General features: G+C 43.4%; 3 protein-coding genes across 8 annotated transcripts in view; 1 reads left to right on the top strand and 2 right to left on the bottom strand.

Annotated features, from left to right (window-relative positions):
- The window catches only part of LOC115133794 (bridge-like lipid transfer protein family member 3B), a 55,210-nt gene extending 49,798 nt beyond the window's left edge, over positions 1–5,412 (bottom strand). For 2 of the 5 annotated variants that reach the window (XM_065008364.1, XM_065008366.1), the window contains exon 1: positions 5,018–5,410. In XM_065008364.1, the coding sequence (XP_064864436.1) occupies positions 5,018–5,061 (44 nt within the window). In that variant the 5' untranslated portion in view covers positions 5,062–5,410. Of the gene's footprint in view, positions 1–5,017 lie in introns of all 5 variants that reach the window. The other 3 variants (XM_065008368.1, XM_065008367.1, XM_065008365.1) reach the window with 2 other exon arrangements.
- Positions 5,413–7,573: 2,161 nt separating this feature from the next.
- On the top strand, positions 7,574–11,254 carry LOC115132946 (cytoskeleton-associated protein 4-like). The gene is made up of 2 exons (XM_029665685.2): positions 7,574–8,033; positions 9,741–11,254. Exons 1-2 carry the CDS (start codon positions 7,725–7,727, stop codon positions 10,953–10,955), a joined length of 1,524 nt encoding a protein of 507 aa, XP_029521545.2. The 5' UTR covers positions 7,574–7,724; the 3' UTR covers positions 10,956–11,254.
- A 1,201-nt stretch (positions 11,255–12,455) lies between these two features.
- Positions 12,456–18,126, bottom strand: LOC115132945 (inhibitor of nuclear factor kappa-B kinase-interacting protein-like). 2 transcript variants are annotated; one of them, XM_029665683.2, is made up of 4 exons: positions 17,496–18,126; positions 17,215–17,332; positions 14,916–15,137; positions 12,456–14,455 (listed from the first exon to the last, which is right to left on the bottom strand). In XM_029665683.2, the coding sequence occupies exons 1-4, from the start codon at positions 17,714–17,716 to the stop codon at positions 13,835–13,837; spliced, it is 1,182 nt and encodes a 393-aa protein (XP_029521543.1). In that variant the 5' UTR covers positions 17,717–18,126; the 3' UTR covers positions 12,456–13,834. The 2 variants fall into 2 exon arrangements, with proteins under 2 accessions (XP_029521543.1, XP_029521544.1); XM_029665684.2 differs by lacking the exons at positions 12,456–14,455; positions 14,916–15,137 and adding an exon at positions 15,346–16,803 and having other exon boundaries at positions 17,496–18,124.
- Between the last annotated feature and the right edge of the window lie 4,026 nt (positions 18,127–22,152).

Here is a 22,152-nt window from a genome sequence, read left to right as displayed (position 1 = left end):
TGTATTCAATTCAGTAGTCTCTACAAAGATAGAAAGTGTGTGCACGTGTACGTGGGCGTCCATTCTTCAGATTAAATTAGAGAATCAACTTGATTAGATGAACCTATAATCTAACTGCAGATGACCCGTTTCTGTTCTCACAGCTCACTGGAAACAGACCAATGAAACCTGCCCTGGTGCTGGAGTAATGGCCTTTATTTTATGAGGTCTAAGTACAACGCTTGTGTCCAATCTGACAACACGGTCTTCATTGAGTTGGCGTGTGTGCTCCAAACAGTGTGTTTATTCTATTAAACATGTGTCCATTATTACAACACTGCCTTCTGTTTGTGTCCATTTTGAAAACACTGTCTTTAAGTATTCTAGTTCATGTCCTTATATCTTGTGTTCCAATTGGTTTCTTCTTCACTATCAAGTACATTAGCATCCATTTTGGATACACTATTTTCTATGAGTTATTGTGTAGAAAATAGGCCTCATTTCTTTATTGCAAATGACGCCCAAGTATTTAAGCTAGTAAAGTATACCTAACTCCAAAAGGATGTGTTAAACGGTTTCCCTTAGAGAAGCAACTCATTTCATTGGTTACTTTTGTTTCCTGTGTTGCTTTTGACTGAGCCAGCAAATATGGTTAGCCCAAGCAGGTTTGAATGAATAAGGAAATAACTGAACTCCAAAACTTTTTCCCAAAGCATGTTCCTCACTGTCATTTTTGGAATGTTCTTAGATTAAAACTCTTCTTAGCCAGCCCCTTTCCCCTCGGTCTTCTCTCGCTGACCCTGTGGTTATTATTTTGTATTTAGCGGCTGTATGTATCGGTATCCCTTCATCTATCATCCGCCCATCAGTCCAGTCACATTCCTGCACGCATCATCAAGCCGTGCCACAGAGACCACTAGTTGAATCAAATGTGTTAGTGCGGCGCTAGAACAAAAATCACCAACAGTTAGGGTCCCCTAGGAATGAAATGTTGAGGAATAAACTGACATTGCCTGCTAGACAGAGGAGAAGGTAAGATGTAGAGAGAAAGAGATGGGCAGATGCATAGAGAGAAAGACAGACAGGGGACTGGAGCTGAGCATGTGACTAAAACAATGTTGACACCTGATCACAGTGAGCCTCAGTAGAATGAATATTTAACACAGCACAGGGCTCCCAGACGCACTCAATAATGACTGGACCACACACACAGGCCCAACATCAGTGTGTGTGTGTGTGTGTTGTTTATGCGTGCACATTTAAGAGTCTCTGCGTGTGTGTGTATAACCCCAGACCCTGCGGTGTCTGGCCCTGGTCCAGGGCCATGTCGGTACCTGATTCTCTTGGTTTAATGGGGAGAGGGACATCTTTATCAACTCACCCTTGGGACCACCTGAGAGCAGCAGCACACTGTTGGTGGAAACACCTCACACCACCAGCCACACTCGCATTTGTGTGTGTGTGTGTTCCCAAAGGCCAATGTTTTGACATACAACAAGGCCTCGAAGGCAAGAGTCAGACTTTCTCTCCTGCCTTCAGGGGGTCGTTGCAGATAGAAACACTGCTAGTATATCACAGACATGATGTTATCCTACTCTACATGACAGAAGGTTGATATGTTGCACCTCATTGAGTGGAACCCTGGTGAATATGCCCCAAGCATTGACATTGCTTGACATCACTATAATGAGCAGTGGGTTTGGCTTCTTCCAAGCAGGTCTGCTTCGAATGCACGACCAATCACGTAACGACCCTAGGAACTGATAATGACATAATTCCCCCGGTCCTGTTGACGCTAACAGTAATGTGCACACACACACAGTCCAATGTTGTAGGACACTAAAGCTTTGTTCACATTGCCAGTTTGAAGTGATTCAAATCCTATCTTGTTGAATATCCGATCCAAATCTGTTCTGCTAAAAGCACATGAAATTGGTTATTCCAGGCCACATTTCAAACCACCTTCATAGGCGGTTTGAAATCAGATACAAATCTGATTCCTGGCCATGCGACTTGTGTCTGAATAGTCAAATCCGATGTATTTGCCTTCAAGTGGTTTTCAGACTTAGTAGCCATCTAGGAACAAGATATGCCTAATATGTTGACAGTAAAAAAGTGGTAGCTAACTAGCTTGTTAATTGTTTACAAACAAATTAATGAATGTGCCAGCTAGCTGACTGCTGTGGCTAGCCAGCTAGCTGACTGCTGTGGCTAGCCAGCTAGCTGACTGCTGTGGCTAGCCAGCTAGCTGACTGCTGTGGCTAGCCAGCTAGCTGACTGCTGTGGCTAGCCAGCTAGCTGACTGCTGTGGCTAGCCAGCTAGCTGACTGCTGTGAGGAAGCATGAGCACCACCACCAGTCAGTCTACACCACTGCACAGAACCATCTTTACTATGAATACTAGCTTAAGCAAATGTCTTGTCTGAACACACACATCGGATTTGGTCATTTTTAACTTGCTGTTTGGACAGTCAGTATTCCAAAATGGATTTGAAAAACAAAACTGACTTGAGCATTAAGGCCTACAGTTGTGAACAAGGCTTAAAAGGAAATGACAGTCATAGGCTGTGTACGTAAAACTTGGCTGTGGCCACTGTTTGTGGGACCATGAAGGGCACAGCAACCACTAGCCATCAAAGCCTCTGCCTTGCTGCATAAATACCAAGGGCTCCGCTGGCAATACTGAAAGTTAAGGGCTTTTGTTCACAATGCATTGCTGGCAGGAAGCAATGCATTAAAAAGCCCAATGCACTTTCCTCTTTCTAAAGCTACAACACTTGTTTAACTGCATTGTGTGTGACTATAATAGAGGCCTTGGTTGTTGTAGTAGGCAAAGTTTTGTGCCACCTTTTCCTCTCACAAGTATTTGATAAAGGATTAATAGACACATTTAATCAGCTAGTGAAGTGTAAAATATTTTTCATGGGTCATGGGGAGAAGAGACTACACCTGAGACTGAGTCTACACAATATAGTCCCTATGTTTGCAACACAGTCATCAGTTGTCCTACCCATTTTTATCAACAGCTTTCAGCTAGGCACATGCATTATTTATTGTTCCAGGTTGGTGCCCTGAGGGAAGTTCATTGAAATCCTTACCCATTATCTTCTAAATGGAGAACTTCCCCATAATAACATAAATTGCCCCATCACATTCAGTTGAACCTACCATCAACTGACTGATAATGGTCCAAGAGCATTCACGTCCTTACACCTGTAGCTCCTAGAAAACTGGCTTTAAACAACATAACGCCTATAAAACTAAAAGCTTAGATAAAACCTTAACTTTTAGATGTAGGTTGAATCTCCCATGTTACCGGCTGGATAAGAAGGGATGACTTGCAAACTGTTTTGGATTGACCTAGAACAGTAAGCTTTGTTATAGTCACACACAATGCAGTTAAACAAGTGTTGTAGCTTTAGAAAGAGGAAAGTGCAAACTCATTCCATGGAGGGCCGAGTGTCTGCTGATTTTTGATAAAGACAACCAGATGAGGGGATTTCCTTACTAATCAGTGATCTTAATTAATCAATCAAGTACAAGAGAGGAGAAAAAACCTGCTGACACTCACCCCGCCGTTGAATGAGTTTGACAAATGTGCAATAGAGCAGAGTTCCCCAATCTCGGTCCTGGGGCACATTTAGTTTTTTGCCCTAGCACTACACTGCTGATTCAAATAATCAACTCATTATCAAGCATTGATTAGTACCGAGTTTGGGAAACCCTGCAGTAGAGAGCAAAGTTGGTGTATTCCACTCAGAATGGCTCCCGAGTGGTGGTCATTACAGACACCCTGGTTCGAATCCAGGCTGTATCACAACTGGCCGTGATTAGGAGTCCCATAGGGCTGCGCACAATTGGCCCAGCGTCGTCCAGGTTTGGCTGGTGTAGGCTGTCATTGTAAATAAGAATTTCTTCTTAACTGACTTGCCTAGTTAAACAAAGGTGATTTTTTTTTTTTTTTTAAATGGCCCAAAATGACTCAACTTTCCCCGATGTGGCAACCTGGTCTCAGAGCAGTTCGTATTATTCTGCACGGAAACCCGAGACACTACATTTAGTATATGTAACCATACCAAATGTAACATAAGACAGATGGTTACTGAAGGCAAAAACTAAAAAGTGGGGTGGTTGGTTGGTCCGGGTGGGCGTATAGCGACCCAAAAGGTTGTGAGTTTGAATATCATCATGAACATCTTTTGCATTTTACCAACTTTAACTACTTGCTACTTAGCTAACCCTTCCCCTGACCTTAACCACTAGCCTAGTTAAAGTTAGCGAGATAGATCATGTTAGCCACCTAGCTAGAATGTGTAACATAGCATACGTTTGGCAAATTTGTAACATATTGTGTTTTGGGAATACGTAACATTTAATACGAATTGTAATTGAACATCCAAAATGGGTGAAGGACATCCAAAAAGTAATACATACCATACGAAACGTAACAACGTTACTAAATGAACAGAATAATTTGAAATGTTCTGAGACCTGGTTGGGTGTAGTACTAGCTGTCAGTACGTGGCGTGTGTCTCTGCCAGAAGCATATGCTGCTAGCTAGCTAACCAGTGTAGTTTACCTGGCTAACTAGCTAGCTAGATGGCTAATGACAATCATTGATGTAACCTAACAAATAGAAAACTTGCTATATCTGGCTAAAACAATGATGAACGGGACATAGCTAGCCAGCTAATGTTAACGTACTGGTGGAGCCTAGGCTATGGAGATTAGTTGCGTTAACAATACGCAAGGTTAGCCATAAGCAGTTATTAAACAAGCCAGTTAGCTAGCTAACTAAACACGACAGACACCGGTCTGTTTTTGGCAACCAACAACAAGCAAACTTGCTCGTAACTGGCTAGCTAGCTAGCTACGCTAACCAAGTTCAGCTGCGCAAGCATAGTGAGTGCCCCGTCAGTGGCCTCCCGCGCGCTAAGGTACAGCGCTGCTAACGCGCTAGCTTGGTTCCCAAATGAAACCCCTTTGGGAGTTAGTTGTATTTTGTCTCTCCGCCTGGTTCATATCGATTGACACTGACCTGGAGAGGTGTTTGAGGATCTGTTTCTTGATCAGCCCAGCCATGACCACATAAATGATTTATCCCAGCGATGCAGTTCAAATTCTCAATTCCGAGTCAGGGTGCATTTTTTGTGTTCTTTGTGAGGCTAGCCCAGTTCTCGCTCCCTTCCCGCGGAGATTTGACAGGGAAAAACAAACCTCCGAGACACAGCTAGCTAGCTTCAGAAGGCCAATAAGCCATTACAACTAGTGCTAAAGTCCATCTTCACTGCAACAGCACCTGGAAACACGGCCTGGGCTGTCACAACGTCTGATGGGCGGGCCAGCGCCGACCAAAGTCAAAGAGCATGGATGACTCAGGCATTACGTCAGCATTGTCCCATGTATGGTTATATTTTAGAAGTGAAACCGTAATTGCCTGTTTTTACTGTGGCAGAGTACATCCGCACGGGGAGATATTTGGGGGTGGGGCTGCTGCGATTTTTTTCGCCGACGGGGGTACCATCTACCTGTGAGTTGCAGTTCCAGTCTCCTCTCGAAAGACTGCCATTCAGTGACCTCTGGTGGACAAAGGCAGGGAGATGGGTCCAGCTGCAGCTGTCATCTATCAGGCCCACCACCTCTCAGGCCCTTCTCCAATGCCAGAACCATCACTTCCGGGTCTGACACATTAAGCAGAATATTTTTTTTCTGTTTACCACAGAGAGGATAGCGTTCAAACGACCGACAATCCACTTTAGGTCGAAACTAATACACAATGAACGGTACGCAGTGTCCTTCGCCCCCACTTATATCTGCTATCCAACACATCAACAGATTACACACCAATTTTAAGATAAAACATTGCACAATGATTATACTACAATGATGGCATAGCCTAAATTAAAAACTCTGATAATAATTTTATTTCCCTTTTGACCCACATTTTTATTGCATCGACAGTCAGGGGAAATCCATTATATCAAAGATATTAAACTTACTGTTGCAGTAGGCAGATTATGAAATAGTAATGTAAACACCTTACTCTGTTTACGGTATCTTAATCAGCGTACGGTCAAAAATGAAGTATGCATATTCCGATTGAAACGGTTTTCGGAGCAATCTTTCAAATTGTTAGGACATGTAAACAACTTAATCGACGTTCCAGTAGTGTATTTGATCTGTGCATGTGCTAGCACCAGCCGAGCACGGCTCTGTCTATGGCATGAGTGAAGTGAGTTCGGAACAACTGAATGTATGCGTTTTAGAAGTATTTTTCACATACAAACTTTATATGTCCGAACTAAGAATCATATCCGCTTCTCAAAAATAACATGTCTCTGTGATTGCTGATTTTCTGCATGTATCATAGCTCCATCAGGTAGCCTGATTTCAGATGTGTCCATATACATAGGATTATTAGGGAAATTGTTACTCTTGCAAAGCATGTCAACGTTTTAATTTAACTATTATATTAATATGACTAGCCACAATAATCGCTTTATTGTGTGCATGTAACCGTACTCACTGAGGGGTCCTGGCGTTGGTGGGGAGCCTGAGATATTATGTCCCACCGGTACTCGTCCCACCAGTAGGTGGCAGTATACAGCGGGGCCTGAGAGATGATGGGCCTGAGAGTCTGCAGTTAGACTCTATTGGACAACGGCCAAAGTGCTTGGAGTGTTCAAACATCAGATAACTAAATCATTCTGCAACTTTTATCAAACCATTAAAAACACACGTGAAAACAATTATTTTGTGGCCGATTAATACAAAACAGAGCGTTTTGTTATCCATTTTGTGTAAAATATGCATTTGTTTCTTCATTTGCATTGTGGTGCTTGCTAAATGTTATTGAAACTATTCAAATGTCCAAGTCTACAGGTTTGCAGTTTGCAATCGGTGACAGCAATCCTACCATGATTTGGAGGGAACATAGCTATATAGCATAGGCTAGTGATTAGGTTACGCTGATTAGGTAATAGTATGCCAATAGCCTAATGACTTCGGCACAATGGAAGAAATTGAAAATATGCCTATTTATTAACATGCATTGTTAATGGTAAAAAAATATATATATTTATATATATATGTGTGTACATTAATAGTTGTTCGAAACACTTCCTGATCTGGTCTGGTATAGCAACATGCCTTGGATTGAGGGAACTCTAGGAAAGGATGTCGAGGCATACACAATAAGGCTACTCTAGTTGCCACGTATGAAGGGAGGAGCAAATGAGAGGGAAAAAACTACCCAACAACCCCTCCTCTTTACTGTTGGTACAGTATTGAAACAAATTACATCAGTTGATTTCTGAGATCATTATTTTTCTAGACATGTTAAGGCTATCCTATACCAGGATTTTGGCTTATATAAGCAGGGTTTGAAAGACATGAAACATCAATGGGCCTAATTATATTATTCCAAATAAAGAGGCCTAGTTTTTTCCTCAACTTTATCAGAACTAGTTACTGTGTTTCTGAACAACACTAGTTACTGTGTTTTCTACATAATTCCATAGCCATTGGAGACATAAGGCAAGTACAGCGACCAATTTTGCAGTCAGAAAGTCAGGTCCCACAATAAGAAAGACGCCCCTTTTTTGCATACCTAGACGCGAACGGAGTTCTAGGAAAGCCACATCGCGCTCACTGATACGCTAAATGTACAGTGAAGACAGTACACAGCATCTGTAGAGACCAGCCTCAAACTTCCTCGGACCCCCTGGTAGAAAGCCACATCAGATATGACTGCGAGAAACAGAAACAAGAACAATTTAAGCGAAAAGACTGCTTCATCCACGCAAGATGACGTGGCGAAGAAAAGTCCGAAACCTAGTAGTAATGGTAGCCCCTCAATCCAGGGGTCGGGGTCAGGGAGTTGGGTCAAAGTTATAGCTGCTTTATGTTATATCGCATTAGTAGCAGCTGCGGGATTTGCTGCTATTTATCTACAACAAGTGTTGAAAGAAGTCCATCAAATCAGCAGCAGAAATGAAGACACCGTAAGGAAAAATGCAGAGGTTGCGCACAAAGTAGAGAATGTTCTTCAACAGGTAAGTAATGCAAACGATATAGGACTAGCCATTTAATGACAAGGTCACGAGATAAGGCAGGCCGTTGAAGACCGCACACCAAAAGTAGATAGGATGAACATATAGACTACAGAGAAGAAATGGCTAGAAGAGGGCCATCTCCCCCTCCTCCAAAAGATTGATGAGCTGGCACAAGAAAAGTACAGATGTAACCTATGCTATTCTTTCCTAGAGAGAGAGTACTGACATTGAAACAAAAACAAATCCAGGTTAATGGAAATACGACATCCTTTGTAATGAAAAGTGAAGTTATATTTCTATAGAATTGAGGAACGCATTGATATAATGTGTGAACATGCCACCCCATAAATTATCTTTCATTATTATCCAGCTATCCAGTTCCTGCATTCATTAATTAGGTCAAACAGTTATTCCTTCCTTCATTCATTCACTTATTTTCAAGCCTTCATGTAACTTCACTTACCTTGTCATGCATAAATTGAGATCTCCCAGACCAGTTTGAACTAAACCAGTTTGAACTGGATGCTTACAGTTGTTTTTTAAAGCTGCATATGTAGATCTATCCCACAGGCTGAGAAATAGCTGAGTTATGTAATAAAACAACGTAACCTACTCATGAGTTACTGTAACTAGGTAAACGTGGTAAAGAAACCCTTCAGGGAAAAACATTTTCTAAGAACACACATTCAACAAGTAAATCCTGAAACATGCATTGCAGTCTCCTATATGTAAACTTCCTATGTGAGGCTGTGTCAACTATTGTTGTAAAAAGCTACAGTATGTGATTAACTGTGTCTTCCACTGCAAGCTATAAAGTCTATTTCAATAACTACCAAGGCAAAAAACTATTTTGTCAGGCAAATGACTGGTCGGGGATAGGCTCTTCCACCCTCTTCCAACTTTCTTGGAATGTATTGTACCTGTGTTTCCTGTACATCCAGTACACAGGTGTGACTATACAGATGTACAGCTTTAAACCTGTGTTATACAATTGAATAGTAGTAATAGTGTTAGATAATGTGGCTATTATATTATTTATGCATACATACAGTATTTATAGTAGGGATGTGACAGATTGTAAGGATTTGACAGATTAATAATAAAAGACTAATCGGATAATCATTAAGGCCCTAATCTGTATTGATGACCAAAGGTTGACCTACACTGAGTGTACAAAACATTAAGAAAACCTTCCTAATATTGAGTTGCACCCCCCCCCCCCTACCCTCAGAACAGCCTAAATTTGTCTGGAGGTTTCGAAAGTGTTCCACAGGGATGCTGGCCCATGTTGACTCCAATGCTTCCCACAGTTGTGTCAAATTGGCTGGATGTCCTTTGGGTGGTGAACCATTCTTGATACACACAGGAAACAGTTGAGCATGAATAACCCAGCAGCGTTGCAGTTCCTGTAACAAGCCAGTTCGCCTGGCACCTACTACCATACCCCGTTCAAAGGCACTTAAGTATTTGTCTTACCCATTCACCCTCTGAATGACACACATACACAATCCATGTCTCAGTGATTAAAAATCCTTCTTTAACCTGGCTCCTCCCCTTTATCTACACTGATTGAAGTGGATTTAACAAGTGATAAGGGCTCATAGCTTTCACCTGGATTCACCTGGTCAGTCTCTATGTCATGGAAAGAGCAGGTGTTCTTAATGTTTTGTACACTCAGTGTATGATTCGCTGTCTGTGGTTGTGTAGGTGGACAACGTGAGGCGCGCTGTAGACGGGTTGGAGTCGGCACTGGGCACCATGCGGGCAGAGCAGGAGGTGGGGAGCCGAGCGGTGAGGAAGGGCGAGGCGGAGACACGGCGGGTGGAGGAGGCTCTTCAGAGGCTCCAGAACGAACTGCTGGTCGACCTGTCAGAAGGCATCAAGGAGGTGAAGGAGGCCAGAGAGCGGGACTTCTCTTCCCTGGAGAAGACTGTGGAGGAGCGCCTGGCTGAGTTGAGTGCCTCCATCGCGGACAGCGTGACTGAGTTCACCGAGACCCAGGGTGAGACTCAAAGTCAGCTGGCTGACCTCAAAGCCCGTCTGGATGACATGGAGGACCCGGAGCTGATCAGGCAGGAACTGTCTGCCATTGTCGACACCGTCGCCGGGCTCAGCACCACTAAGCAGGCCACAGATGAGTCTGCCTATTCGCTGAGGGAGCAGATCGCCGCGGTGGGGTCGGAGCTCCAGACCCGTAACCAGGAAATAGCCTCGATGTCGCAGGAAGTGGAGGCGGTGAGGTTGCTGGTGCAGGAGACAGCGGGGAGCCTGCGGCAGCAGGTGTCGGGGGCAGAGGCAGGCATCCAGGCGTTGACAGATCAGGACCAGAGCCTGCAGAGCAGCCTGGAGCTGGCCACCGAAGCTCTGCACAGTCTGGAGAAGGAACTGCGGGGGGAATCGGCCAGGGCTGAGCAGAGGTCCGACGGTCTGGAGGTCAGACTAAAAGTGGTGGAGGAGGGCGGAGACTCCCTGGCCGCGTCGCTAACAGACCTGACTTCCAAGGTTGAGGCTCTTCTTGCCAAGTACGATTCCCACGAGAGCACGCTCGCCGCCCAGGGCACGGCAGCCGAGAAGGCCCGGGCCACTCTACAGGGAGAGCTAGAGGAGCTGAAGGGCAGCCTAGGGGAGCTCCAGTCCAACGTGGTTGCACTGAGTGACGCTCAGACCAATCTGTCTTCCAGGGTCTCTAACCTGGGGCTGCAGATAGAGGGGCTGGAGCAGAAGCTGGAAGCCTTGAGGGAAGTCTCCAAGTCAACCAGCCACCCCCCACCAGAGCTGGAGAAGCTGAAGAGCACTGTGGATGGCCTGGTGGGGAAAGCTGCCAAGCTGGAGAGCCATGAGAAGGCCATCGAAGCCCTACAGGGGTCACTACAGAAGACCATTAGCTCATTGGAGGCCTTGACCAAAGCCCCAGCCGAATAGCAAGAAGGTGTAAGGGGAGCGTAGGAAGAAGAGAAGGAGGAGGGGGTAGTGTTCAGGAGGGGTATACTGGGTTGGGTCAATGAGAAATGGGGAACGTGGACTGCTGTGAATTTTAACACAACACTGCACTGTAGTTTTTTGTTTGTTTATTTGTATTTTTTCTCATTTGAGTTTTTCATTTAGTCAGATTCTGTTACGGGTGGTTTCACAAACCCAACTTGCAATATAAGCTCTTGTTCAGGAGCGTGTTATGGTTTACTGATTGTGTTTTGTTACAAAAATTAAATTGGGCCACCACATTTCTGTGTAGACAAGGCTTTGAATTGATATACATGTATATTATAAAATCTTCATCGTACATTGTATGTTGCTAACTCTCTCCAACCGTCTCCGTGACAGATGCAAGGTAGCCATTTTGCACACCACCACACTTCATCAATCTCACTGGAGGTGAGTATTGAGGTGAAAGGTGAGAGTGGGTCGGTCTGTTTCTAGAAGATCATTGGATAAAGATCATAGAAAATCCTTCATAGGATACAGGCTACAATTTTAAAGCACTCCCAGTTCATTTAAAGGCTCACTCTAGGTATGTGCTCCAAATGGCTCCCTATCCTCTATATAGTGCACTACTTTTGACCAGGGCCCATATGGCTCTGTTGTTTTGGCTCTGTACTCCTGCACTTTGGATTTGAAATGATATAATGACTATGAGGTTGAAGTGCAGACTGTCAACTTTCATTTTTTATTTTCATCCATATTGAGTGAATAGTTTGGAAATTACAGTACTGTTTGTACATAGTACCTGGTTTTTGTAATGGTGAGAGGTAGGGATTTTTGGGGAGTATGATATTTATGCCTCTAACTTTCTCACTCATTATTCACGATTCATTCGGGACTATCCGTAATCATGGTAGCATCCACAAAATAATCAAACAGAAAATGCATCCAACAAATTTGTAGTCACATACTTGATCTAGTCCCCTAAAATGGGGGACTATGAACAAAAAGTGCTGTAATTTCTAAACATTTCACCCAATATGGATGAAAATACCCTCAAATTAAAGCTGGCAGTCTGTACTTTATACCATTTCAAATCCAAAGTACAGAGCCAAAACAACAAAAATGCCACTGTCCCAATACTAATGGAGCTCATCATATATAGGGAATGGGATGCCATTTGACATATAACCTGGCGCTTCAGACTGAGTATATAAGTGGACTTAATACAGTCTGTGATGCTTCATAAAAAGCTTATTGGAGTATTTAATTAGGAAACACTGCTGGGACAGTCAAGTGAGAATTTATTGAAAGTAATTAATTTTCATCTGAAGAGAGGAGATTGCTTGAGGCTAATTCAATCATTTCCTGATAGGCCAGTCATAACCTGATTTGAGTCCGCACACACACACACACAAAACCTTCCATTCAACAGGTGCCATTGCATCAACATGTACAAGGAAATTCATAAACATGTATAGGGAATACAGAGTACACACAAACTTCAAATTGACATAATTTATTAAGCACAACCCTCACACGAAGAACATATCCAAGGCTTTAAAACACGATCTCTGCAGTGTCCTAACACCACTACAATGGGGTTGCGACAGTTTGAAGGAATGGCTACTGTAAATACATGTGGTGTGATCTGTACATGTAATTAGCTTTAGTTAAAACAGTGGTATGGTGTCCACACTCTTTACCCAAAGACCAGCTGCAATCTGCGTCCTAATGTCTGGTTTTCATTTGAGCGATTCCAGGTCTGTGTAGGTTCAACTCTATCTTTAGAGATGACATGCCAATGTGCATGTTAAACAAGTTGTGATTGGCTCTCGGGTTGGATATTGGCCTTTGGTGATTGGCAGCTCATTGTTCAGCTCCGATACATACTTCCTCCTTCAGACGTATATTTCCTGTAAAACAGCAGAGTAGCCCTATAAATCAATAGATTAGCATGCTTCCCTATCCTACATGATCGTGATGTCTGTTCTACACAATATATTTTCCATCGGAACATATGGTAACCCACTGAATAAGCCCAAGGTTGTTGTTTTTTTTTTATCAGAGGAGTGCAACGTCAGCAATGTTGCAGATAAAAATGTTAAACAGAACAGAAACAACTCTTAGACATGAATCACAGCTCTATGGCACACATTTCTATCTGCATTGCTCTGCAGTCAGCCCCATTGAATAAACTCCTGGCAACAGATTGTTTACACCAGCAGCGTTCAGTATTCTATTTTAGGTCCCTATACCTTTAAACCACAGACTCATTTCGATTTGATTGATGGCAGAGAGATGCAAAAACTAGCAGAACTAGCTAGCCATGTGGAACCCCAGAGCATGTATTCAGCACTGTGAACTATTGAGAACATTGCAGGTAGAATGTATAGCGCTGACATCATCATTCCCTATTGTACAGAATCATATTGTAGCAAAACATTCCTCCTGAACAGGCCCCTTAGCCTGAGAATACAACTGATAAGGGGGAAACTGTTCAAGAGACTACTCACATTCCAAAACTGTGGACCAGCAAGACCTCTCATTCACCATGATTGATGCCATTTTTCAAAAAAATAAAATAACATTCCAGTCTCCTAGGACACAGAGGAAATTGCTCAGCTCTGCCTCCAGGACAAGATTCATCGCAATAAACGCCAACCTACTCATATGACAGGTTCATTCAAGGATACAATTTGTAAAGTAACATACGTTAGTCAGCATTCTAGACAAAAGGCCCAGTTAGTCTCAACCTAACCCCTAGGATCAGCAAACTGAGATTTACAAAAACGTGCAAGTTATTGTAAGGGAATGATTGGTGACAAGCTGAAAGTTTGCCATTTACTCTGTAGATCTATAGCATATAGAAAAGCACTCATTCACAGCTCTCCTTCCAGTGTCTGAGGGAGGGCTTCGCTCACGTTGACTTTCTGCAAAAGCATCTCTCCTCCCACTACGGGCATCTCAGGCTCAACTATCTGACTCAACTGCTGTGTCACAACTCCTAGGTCCTCCTCCACAGCGCTGAGGTTAGAGAACGTCTGCCGTAGCTCTGCGATGTCCTCCTCCCTCCTGGTCAGATCCTCGGCCAGACGGCCGATCCTCAGGGTCAGCTCATCCACCTGCGGAGCCAGTGCCCCGAAGTCCCGCTTGATGGCCGCCACCTTGGGCTTGAGGTCGCCGGCAAAAGTCACCGTGCGGACCAATCGGGCACGGCCGCTTTCCAGCTCCCTCAGGCGCTCCGAGATCTGCTGGTCGTTGACGAACAGCTCAGGTAGGCGATGTTTGAGCTGCTCCAGGGCTTGGGCGTTGCGCTCCGTGGCGCCCTTGAGGCCCTGGATGCGGTCGATGCTGCCGGCCAGCAGGTCGCCGATACGTTTGACCATGCTGCGTTCGGCCTGGGCGGCCCGCTCCTCCAGCTCCTGTACCTTCTCCAGGAGAGACTCCACCTCCGACTGGAGCCCATCCATCCGACGCACGTCTGTCCGGACCGACGCCACCTAGGAGATGGAGGAAGAGGAGAGGAGGAAGATGATTCATGGGCAAATCTTTACATGAACGGCCTTTCTATTCTAATGCCACGGTTCTATTCAACAAGTTGCCTCTGGTTTTGAGACTTCAACCTTTACGTACTTGGAATATACATTTCTTGGTATTATTACATGTAACTAGATATACATGTAACTAGATATTACATGTAACGACATATGTAGTTACATGAATACCAAGAAATGTATATTCCAAGTATGTAAAGGTTGAAATCTCAAAACCAGAGGCAACTTGTTGAACAGAAGCGTAGCATTAGAATAGAAAGGCAGTGTAACTACTTTAAAAGCGTATTATAATACAGTGATTGTTTCAGGAATCTTATCTGCAGTTCCTGTGTAATTGCCTGAGTTATTACATCCTGGTTACCAAAGTAGTAAGAGCATCTAGATGGCTTAAATCATCTCTTAAAACCTTAGTGTTGACATCCTTAGTGATAGCAGAGGTGCGTCCCTCGATTTGTCCCACAGCCTCGGTCAGTGCTGCCACGCTGTCCTGGAGCAGGCCGCGTTTCTCCGTTAGGCCGGACGCCCAGTCCTTCAGCTGGCTTACATCCCGCTCCAGGGCCTCCAAGTGGGGCAGGATACCACCAGGCTCCCTCTCTAGATGCTCCAACAGGCTCTGGACACCCTCGCACTACGCCAGGAAACAGGTGGACAGACAGAACAGGGCGGCCATTTTAGAAAAGAGCTTTACATAGGAAAAGACCGACCAGCTAGACCATGCAGTCATAGACTGGTAGATAGGATTCATTGAAAAACATGCAGGGAGACAGTCCATAAGTTACACAGAAAGCTGATGTTTGGTACAAATAAATAGAGCAAATAAATGGGTAACACTAAAATATTTGAGACGGGTTTTAATTTACTAGAGATGCAAGCTAGGAGAGAGAAGACATTTTTTTACAATAGATTTAACAAAATTTGAACATTTAAAGGATTCAGAGAAACCCTGATAATAAGGCACATTTTTTAGAAATGCAATACTGGCATAACTGTCAAACTCATTCGAATATAAAATGTGTATTAAAAAATGTATACAAACTCAACATTTGAGTATATTGGAGTACCGGTCACAATTGTTCTCCTTTCAGACACCAACAAGGCAACAATAATATCCTTTACAGATTACAGGAGCAGTGTTTGGGTGCAAACGCTACATTCAGTTGCTGACTTTCAGCAGCCAGTGCAGATAACATTGATTGGTTCCCATATGAGATAGTAGCATGTTTGTGAGACAAGAACTTAAAACCTATTGATGAAACGTATTGCTAAACTTGAGCAATAGCAAGTTAAAATGCACAAATCACACAATGTAGCAATGGTTTAACTATGTGAGGATTTAACAGCAGTTTTAAAACAAATGAAATGACAGGACCACTCCTTCCCATGGTTTAAAAATGACATCACACACAGAGGTCATCATTATGTACCAGCTGGGGTGGCTCATCCTGCTCTGGGTCCTTGACCTTTCACCCCTCCCTCTCCCCTTCCCTATCCAGCGTTCCAGAATAAGCCTGGTTGTCCTGTTGCTCCTCCCCCCTGCTGAGCTGTCCCAGCGTCTCCTTGACAACAGCCAACTCATTCGTCATCTTGAGGATGCTGTTGTGGGCCTGGAGGGCGTCCAGAGCCTGCTTGATGTCCAGGATCTCCGTCAGGGCTTTAAGCATGCTGTCCTCTGTCCCAAACACCTGCAGGGTGAGCTCCTCCAGCCTTCGCTCCGCCGTCCCCAGGTCCCCCCCCAGCCTCAGAATGGATCGCACTGCCTCCTCCACAGCCGGGAGGTGAGCCTCGCACTGCTGGGCCCGGGGGATGTGCTCCTCTAGCTGGGCGACTAACTCGGTATCTACTCGGAGCAGGCTCCGGACTTGGTCCTCCAGTTTGTGGAGCTGCTTGGTGTTCCAGTCCAGCTGGTCCTGAGACCGCTTGGCATCCTCATCCTCGGTGCGGCCAAGGGCGCGTGTGTTCCGCCGGGTGCTGTCCTCCAGCTCCTCCAGCCTCTCGTCCAGCGCCCGGGCCCTCTGCTCGGCCTCGTTCACCCGGTCTGTGGCGCCAGCGTGCGCCTCACGTGACTCCGTCTTCAGAGAGGCCAGGTCGGAGGTCACCGAGGCCAGGCCCGTCTGCCACGTCTCAGTCACGTTCAGGAAGCGGGCGTTGACTGTCTGGAGATCGCGAGAGGCGGAGTTCTCGTCATCCTGCATCGCCAGGACGACGGCATGGAGCGAGGACAGGTCACGTTCGAGGCGCGTCGCCAGGGAGAAGGTGGAGAGAGCCCCCTGCAGGTCATCCTCGGAGGCGGCGAGCTGCAGCCACAACACAAAACAGGGAGGGCTGTTTCTGGGGAGGGCTCTGGGATCCTCAGTATTCTCAGTACAAATCCATGCAATTACATGCACACATTCAGTCAAAAGATGCGTATAGCAATTCTAAGGAAGACAATGTGATTTGATCGCAGAATTCAATTCAACTGGATAGGCTATACAATCCAAGACGCAAGAATAACTGCTGTACATGAATAATGCAGACATGTCTGGAGGGGTTAATAATAAGGGGGAGGGGCCTACATTATGTGACAAGCAAGACAATGACAGTATCAATACACACAATAACATAAACACACATAACAATGCATAGAAGTCTCTGCATAATGTTTTTGTGTCTTGTTCTTCACCAGAGAGAGATGGATAGACAGTTCCAATAGAAACAAAACATACCTTCTTGGACACCTTGATGACTTCCTCCTCCATTTCAAGGAGACTTGCAGTCTTCCCAGACAGTAGTTTGCACTTTTCTTCCACGTCGAAGAATCTTGCATTCTGCTGCAATACCACCCTGTAATGTAAGGGGCGACAATAGCGTCAAAACTCAAACATAAAATTATTAATTTCCTCTTGTTTGGCCGAGATGAAAGTAAATAGGAATTATCCATAAACACACGGGCCTTTATAAGTAAAGCTTATGCCCTATGCAAATGAATAGGCTTACTTTTACTTACCATGTAAGCACTATGCAAACTATCAGTGACAATAGACAAGTTATCGTTTTCACATCCAGGGAGGACGGCGAGGAGCTTTTAGTTTCAGCCAAGCTATTTCCTTCGGTAGCTTTAGCTTTTTTTGCTTCATCTTCGGAAGTGTACTTTGACGTTTCTACCGGTTCGTCATTTTGTTTCTGAGCCGTGGTCTTCTTCCTTTGCTTCACTTCATTACTTGGCATTTTTGTAGCCTGCAGCAACGTTTCGGCTTGCAGCTTCCTTTTGCCTACTAGGCCTACTTGAAAAGGAATTGATTCAAAGTAGCGGCTGCGACTGCAAGCGACAATGGCCCACAGCTCTAGAAGTTTCGTAGCAGACTAGCGCAAGAAACTCCATCCAAAATCAAGTTAAATGCATTAGTTAAAATGTGAATATAATTAAGAATATTTAGGTATTTCAGATAATCAAATAAACCTTAAATAAAAGTATTCTACTTGCCAACTCATAGAAACAAGTCTACATATCCCGTAAAAAAATCGACCACTTGATCGCTCATTGGAATTTGGGAAAAATAACTAAATGCGTCAGCCAGCCACGTAGACGGCTGACGCCTGAAAATATTACAACGTGCCGCCCGTTATATGATGAGTAGGCCTAGACCCTCTGATTTCAACGTTCCCCAATAGACCGTTTGAGGAAACATGAAAAACGGTGATATTTCAAGTTTGTAAAGGCTAATTAGTATTAATAAGAATAAATGAGGATGACAAAGAAAAATCTCAAATAGAGTAGAACACAGTTATGAGCGCTCCTCCTTCATGCAAAGGAACAAAAAAATCTGTGGAGAAAAAAGTACTAAATTGTCATACTTGAGTAAAAGTAAAGATACCATAATAGAAAATGACAAGTAAAAGTGAAAGTCACCCATTAAAATACGTGAGTAAAAGTCTAAAGGTATTTGGTTTTAAATATACGTAAGTATCGAAAGTAAATGTACTTGCTAAAATGTTAAAAGTAAAAGTATAAATAATTCTTATTCCTTATGTCAAGCCAACCAGACGGCATAATTATCTTGTTTTTATTTATTTATGGATAGCCAGGGGCACACTCCAACACTCAAGACATTTAAAAAATAAAGCATTTGTGTTTAGTGAGTCCGTCAGATCAGAGGCAATAGGGATGACCAGGGATGTTACCTTGATAAGTGTGTGAATTGGACCATTTTCTGTGCTGCTAAGCATTGAAAATGTAACGAGCACTTTTGGGTGTCAGGGAAAATGTATGGAGTAAAAAGTACACCGTTTTCTTTAGGAATGTAGTGAAGTAAAAGTGGTCAAAAATATAAATAGTAAAGTAAAGTACAGATATTTTTAAAAAAAAACTTAAGTAGTACTTTAAAGTATTTTTACTTAAGTACTTTACACCACTGCAAAAAATACACACAAAAAGGGAGGTAGCCTAACATTTAGTTTATTTGGCATTGAGCAAATTACATTTCACCAATTTACATACAGTGAATTCAGAAAGTATTCACATCCTTGACTTTCTCCACATTTTGTTGTGTTACAGCCTGAATTTAAAATTGATTGAACTAATATTTTTGTCACTGGCCTACACACAATACCCCATCATGTCAAATTGGAATGATGTTTTTCGAAATGTTTAAAATTAATAAAAAATGAAAAGCTGAAAAGTCGAGTGAATAAGTATTCAACCCCTTTGTTTTGGCAGAGTAAACATTTGCTTAACAAGTCACATAATAAGTTGCATTGACTCCCTCTGTGTGCAATAATAGTGTTTAATATTATTTTTGAATGACAACCTCATCTCTGTACCCCACACATACAGTTATCTGTAAGGTCCCTCAGTTGAGCAGTGAATGTCAAACACAGATTCAACCAAAGACCAGGGAGGTTTTCCAATGGCTCGCAAAGAAGGGCACCTATTGGTGGATGGGTAAACATTTAAAAAAAGCAGACATTGAATATCCCTTTGATCATGGCCGTCATTGTAAATAAGAATTTGTTCTTCACTGACTTGCCTAGTTAAATAAAGGTTAAAAAAAAAAGTTTTACAAATGTTCGATTTTTTTCTTGCACTTTTACGGTAGAGTGTTTTGTTTAGATCGTTGACATGTAAATCAATTTTTAAAAATGTGGAAAAAGTCAAGGGGTACGAATACTTTCTGAAGGCACTGTAGTTTTAAAGTGACCAATAGCAAGAATTGATTATCAATAGCGTTTCTATATTTTCCGTACAATAATCCTGAATGGTGCAACAAAGAAATTGTCTACCCTTATGCAAGATAATGTGGGAATTTTACACATAGCTAAGGGCCAGGCAGGGGCGTTCTTAATGATGTGGAGGCCCCAGGCAGACACCAGTCTGAGGTCCCATCCCATGTCTATTTAACACAATCATGCTGAGAAAAGAGCTGTTCGGAGCTGGCTCAATATTGACCAATACCAATATTTTTTTGTAATTGTATGGCCTCGGAGTGTGGTGTCAGGAAAATAACCTCACACTCAACGTCAACAAAACTAAGGAGATGATTGTGGACTTCAGGAAACAGCAGAGGGAACACCCCCCTATCCACATCGATGGAACAGTAGTGGAGAGGGTAGCAAGTTTTAAGTTCCTCGGCATACACATCACAGACAAACTGAATTGGTCCACTCACACTGACAGCGTCGTGAAGAAGGCGCAGCAGCGCCTCTTCAACCTCAGGAGGCTGAAGAAATTCGGCTTGTCACCAAAAGCACTCACAAACTTCTACAGATGCACAATCGAGAGCATCCTGGCGGGCTGTATCACCGCCTGGTACGGCAACTGCTCCGCCCTCAACCGTAAGGCTCTCCAAAGGGTAGTGAGGTCTGCACAACGCATCACCGGGGGCAAACTACCTGCCCTCCAGGACACCTACACCACCCGATGTTACAGGAAGGGCATAAAGATCATCAAGGACATCAACCACCCGAACCACTGCCTGTTCACCCCGCTATCATCCAGAAGGCGAGGTCAGTACAGGTGCATCAAAGCTGGGACCGAGAGACTGAAAAACAGCTTCTATCTCAAGGACATCAGACTGCTAAACAGCCACCACTAACATTGAGTGGCTGCTGCCAACACACTGTCATTGACACTGACCCAACTCCAGCCACTTTAATAATGGGAATTGATGGGAAATGATGTAAATATATCACTAGCCACTTTAAACAATGCTACCTTATATAATGTTACTTACCCTACATTATTCATCTCATATGCATACGTATATACTGTACTCTACATCATCGACTGCATCCTTATGTAATACATGTATCACTAGCCACTTTAACTATGCCACTTTGTTTACATACTCATCTCATATGTATATACTGTACTCGATACCATCTACTGTATGCTGCTCTGTACCATCACTCATTCATATATCCTTATGTACATATTCTTTATCCCCTTACACTGTGTATAAGACAGTAGTTTTAGAATTGTTAGTTAGATTACTTGTTGGTTTTCACTGCATTGTCGTAACTAGAAGCACAAGCATTTCGCTACACTCACATTAACATCTGCTAACCATGTGTATGTGACAAATAAAATTTGATTTGATTTCATGAAACGTTGCAGTTTTAAAGCTTATTTACTGCAATTCTACACATTTCCCAATAGGACGGAGAGAACTATTTGCATTTTTTAAGTTAATTTCATGCAATTTTACAAATTTTGCTATGGGATGGAGGGAAAATGTTGCAGTTTCAAAGCTAATTTCCTGCAATTCTAAACATTTTGCCATGACTTATGACATGCTCATACGACATCTGGTAAAAGTGACCAACAAAATCAATGGGGGCACCCTGGTGGTCAGGGACCCTGAGCACGTGATCCGTGTGCTCGGTCAGATATTCGGCCATGATTAGGTTAATTAAGATAGCTGGCTAGAATAATTTACCCAGTGATTCTCAGGCTGCGTTTAGGCAGGCAGCCAAATTCTGATTTTTTTCCCCCACTAATTGGTCTTTTGACCAATCACATCAGATATTTTTCAGCTGAAGTAGTGTAAAGATCAGAATTGGGCTGCCTGTGTAAATCCAGACACGACTGACAAAACTGATGATGCACTGCCACATTTTGAAATTGCACCTTGTGTATTCTACTATTCTAACTCATAACAGTAAGCTGAGACCCGACTGAGTAACTAAACTATATTTCTTGGGTGGGGGAGCTCCCTAACGGATGCAAGGCCATAAGCGGCCGCTTATGTTGCTTATTGGTAGGGCCGGTCCTATAGCAGAACAGAGAAAAATGGAATGTTCATAAGTTCAATCATATGTTCATAAGGCTAAGAAAATGTCAAATTACTTGCATCTAAGGTGAGTGAAATGCATCAGAAAGGTATTGGAAAGTTCGGTAGAACATCAGGGAAGATAATCAGGAAATAATTGTGTGTAGAATAAAATATCTGCATTGTTTTCAATTGCGGGTTTGTCACCGTACCTTCTAACGTGTCCTGCGCAGCTTGCGAGCGTTCTAGAGCGAAACAGAAGACAGGTAGGTACACGTTCCTGAGAGTCTTGGCTTTCAGGCACGGGGTATAATAATAGCTTATAGCCCCAACTGTTCAAAAGCTAGAGCCAAATTCGCAGGATAAAAAATGAAAACGCTCAGTTTGTCACTACCG

This window comes from Oncorhynchus nerka, linkage group LG23 (assembly GCF_034236695.1).
Source record: "Oncorhynchus nerka isolate Pitt River linkage group LG23, Oner_Uvic_2.0, whole genome shotgun sequence".
In the NCBI taxonomy this organism is placed as follows: Eukaryota; Metazoa; Chordata; class Actinopteri; order Salmoniformes; family Salmonidae; genus Oncorhynchus; species Oncorhynchus nerka.
The sequence above is the reverse complement of the archived record's forward strand: the minus strand, read 5'-3'. Positions and strand labels throughout refer to the sequence as shown.

Bases quoted from the DNA above. Each gene is read 5' to 3' on its own strand.
- LOC115132946 (XM_029665685.2), top strand. From the start codon at position 7,725: ATGACTGCGAGAAACAGAAACAAGAACAATTTAAGCGAAAAGACTGCT. The intron at 8,034-9,740 runs GTAAGTAATGCA...GTGGTTGTGTAG, and splicing joins TAGAGAATGTTCTTCAACAG to GTGGACAACGTGAGGCGCGC.
- LOC115132945 (XM_029665683.2), bottom strand. From the start codon at position 17,716: ATGCCAAGTAATGAAGTGAAGCAAAGGAAGAAGACCACGGCTCAGAAA. The intron at 17,333-17,495 runs GTAAGTAAAAGT...CTTACATTACAG, and splicing joins GTTTGCATAGTGCTTACATG to GGTGGTATTGCAGCAGAATG. The intron at 14,456-14,915 runs GTTTTAAGAGAT...TCCATCTCCTAG, and splicing joins CTAAGGATGTCAACACTAAG to GTGGCGTCGGTCCGGACAGA.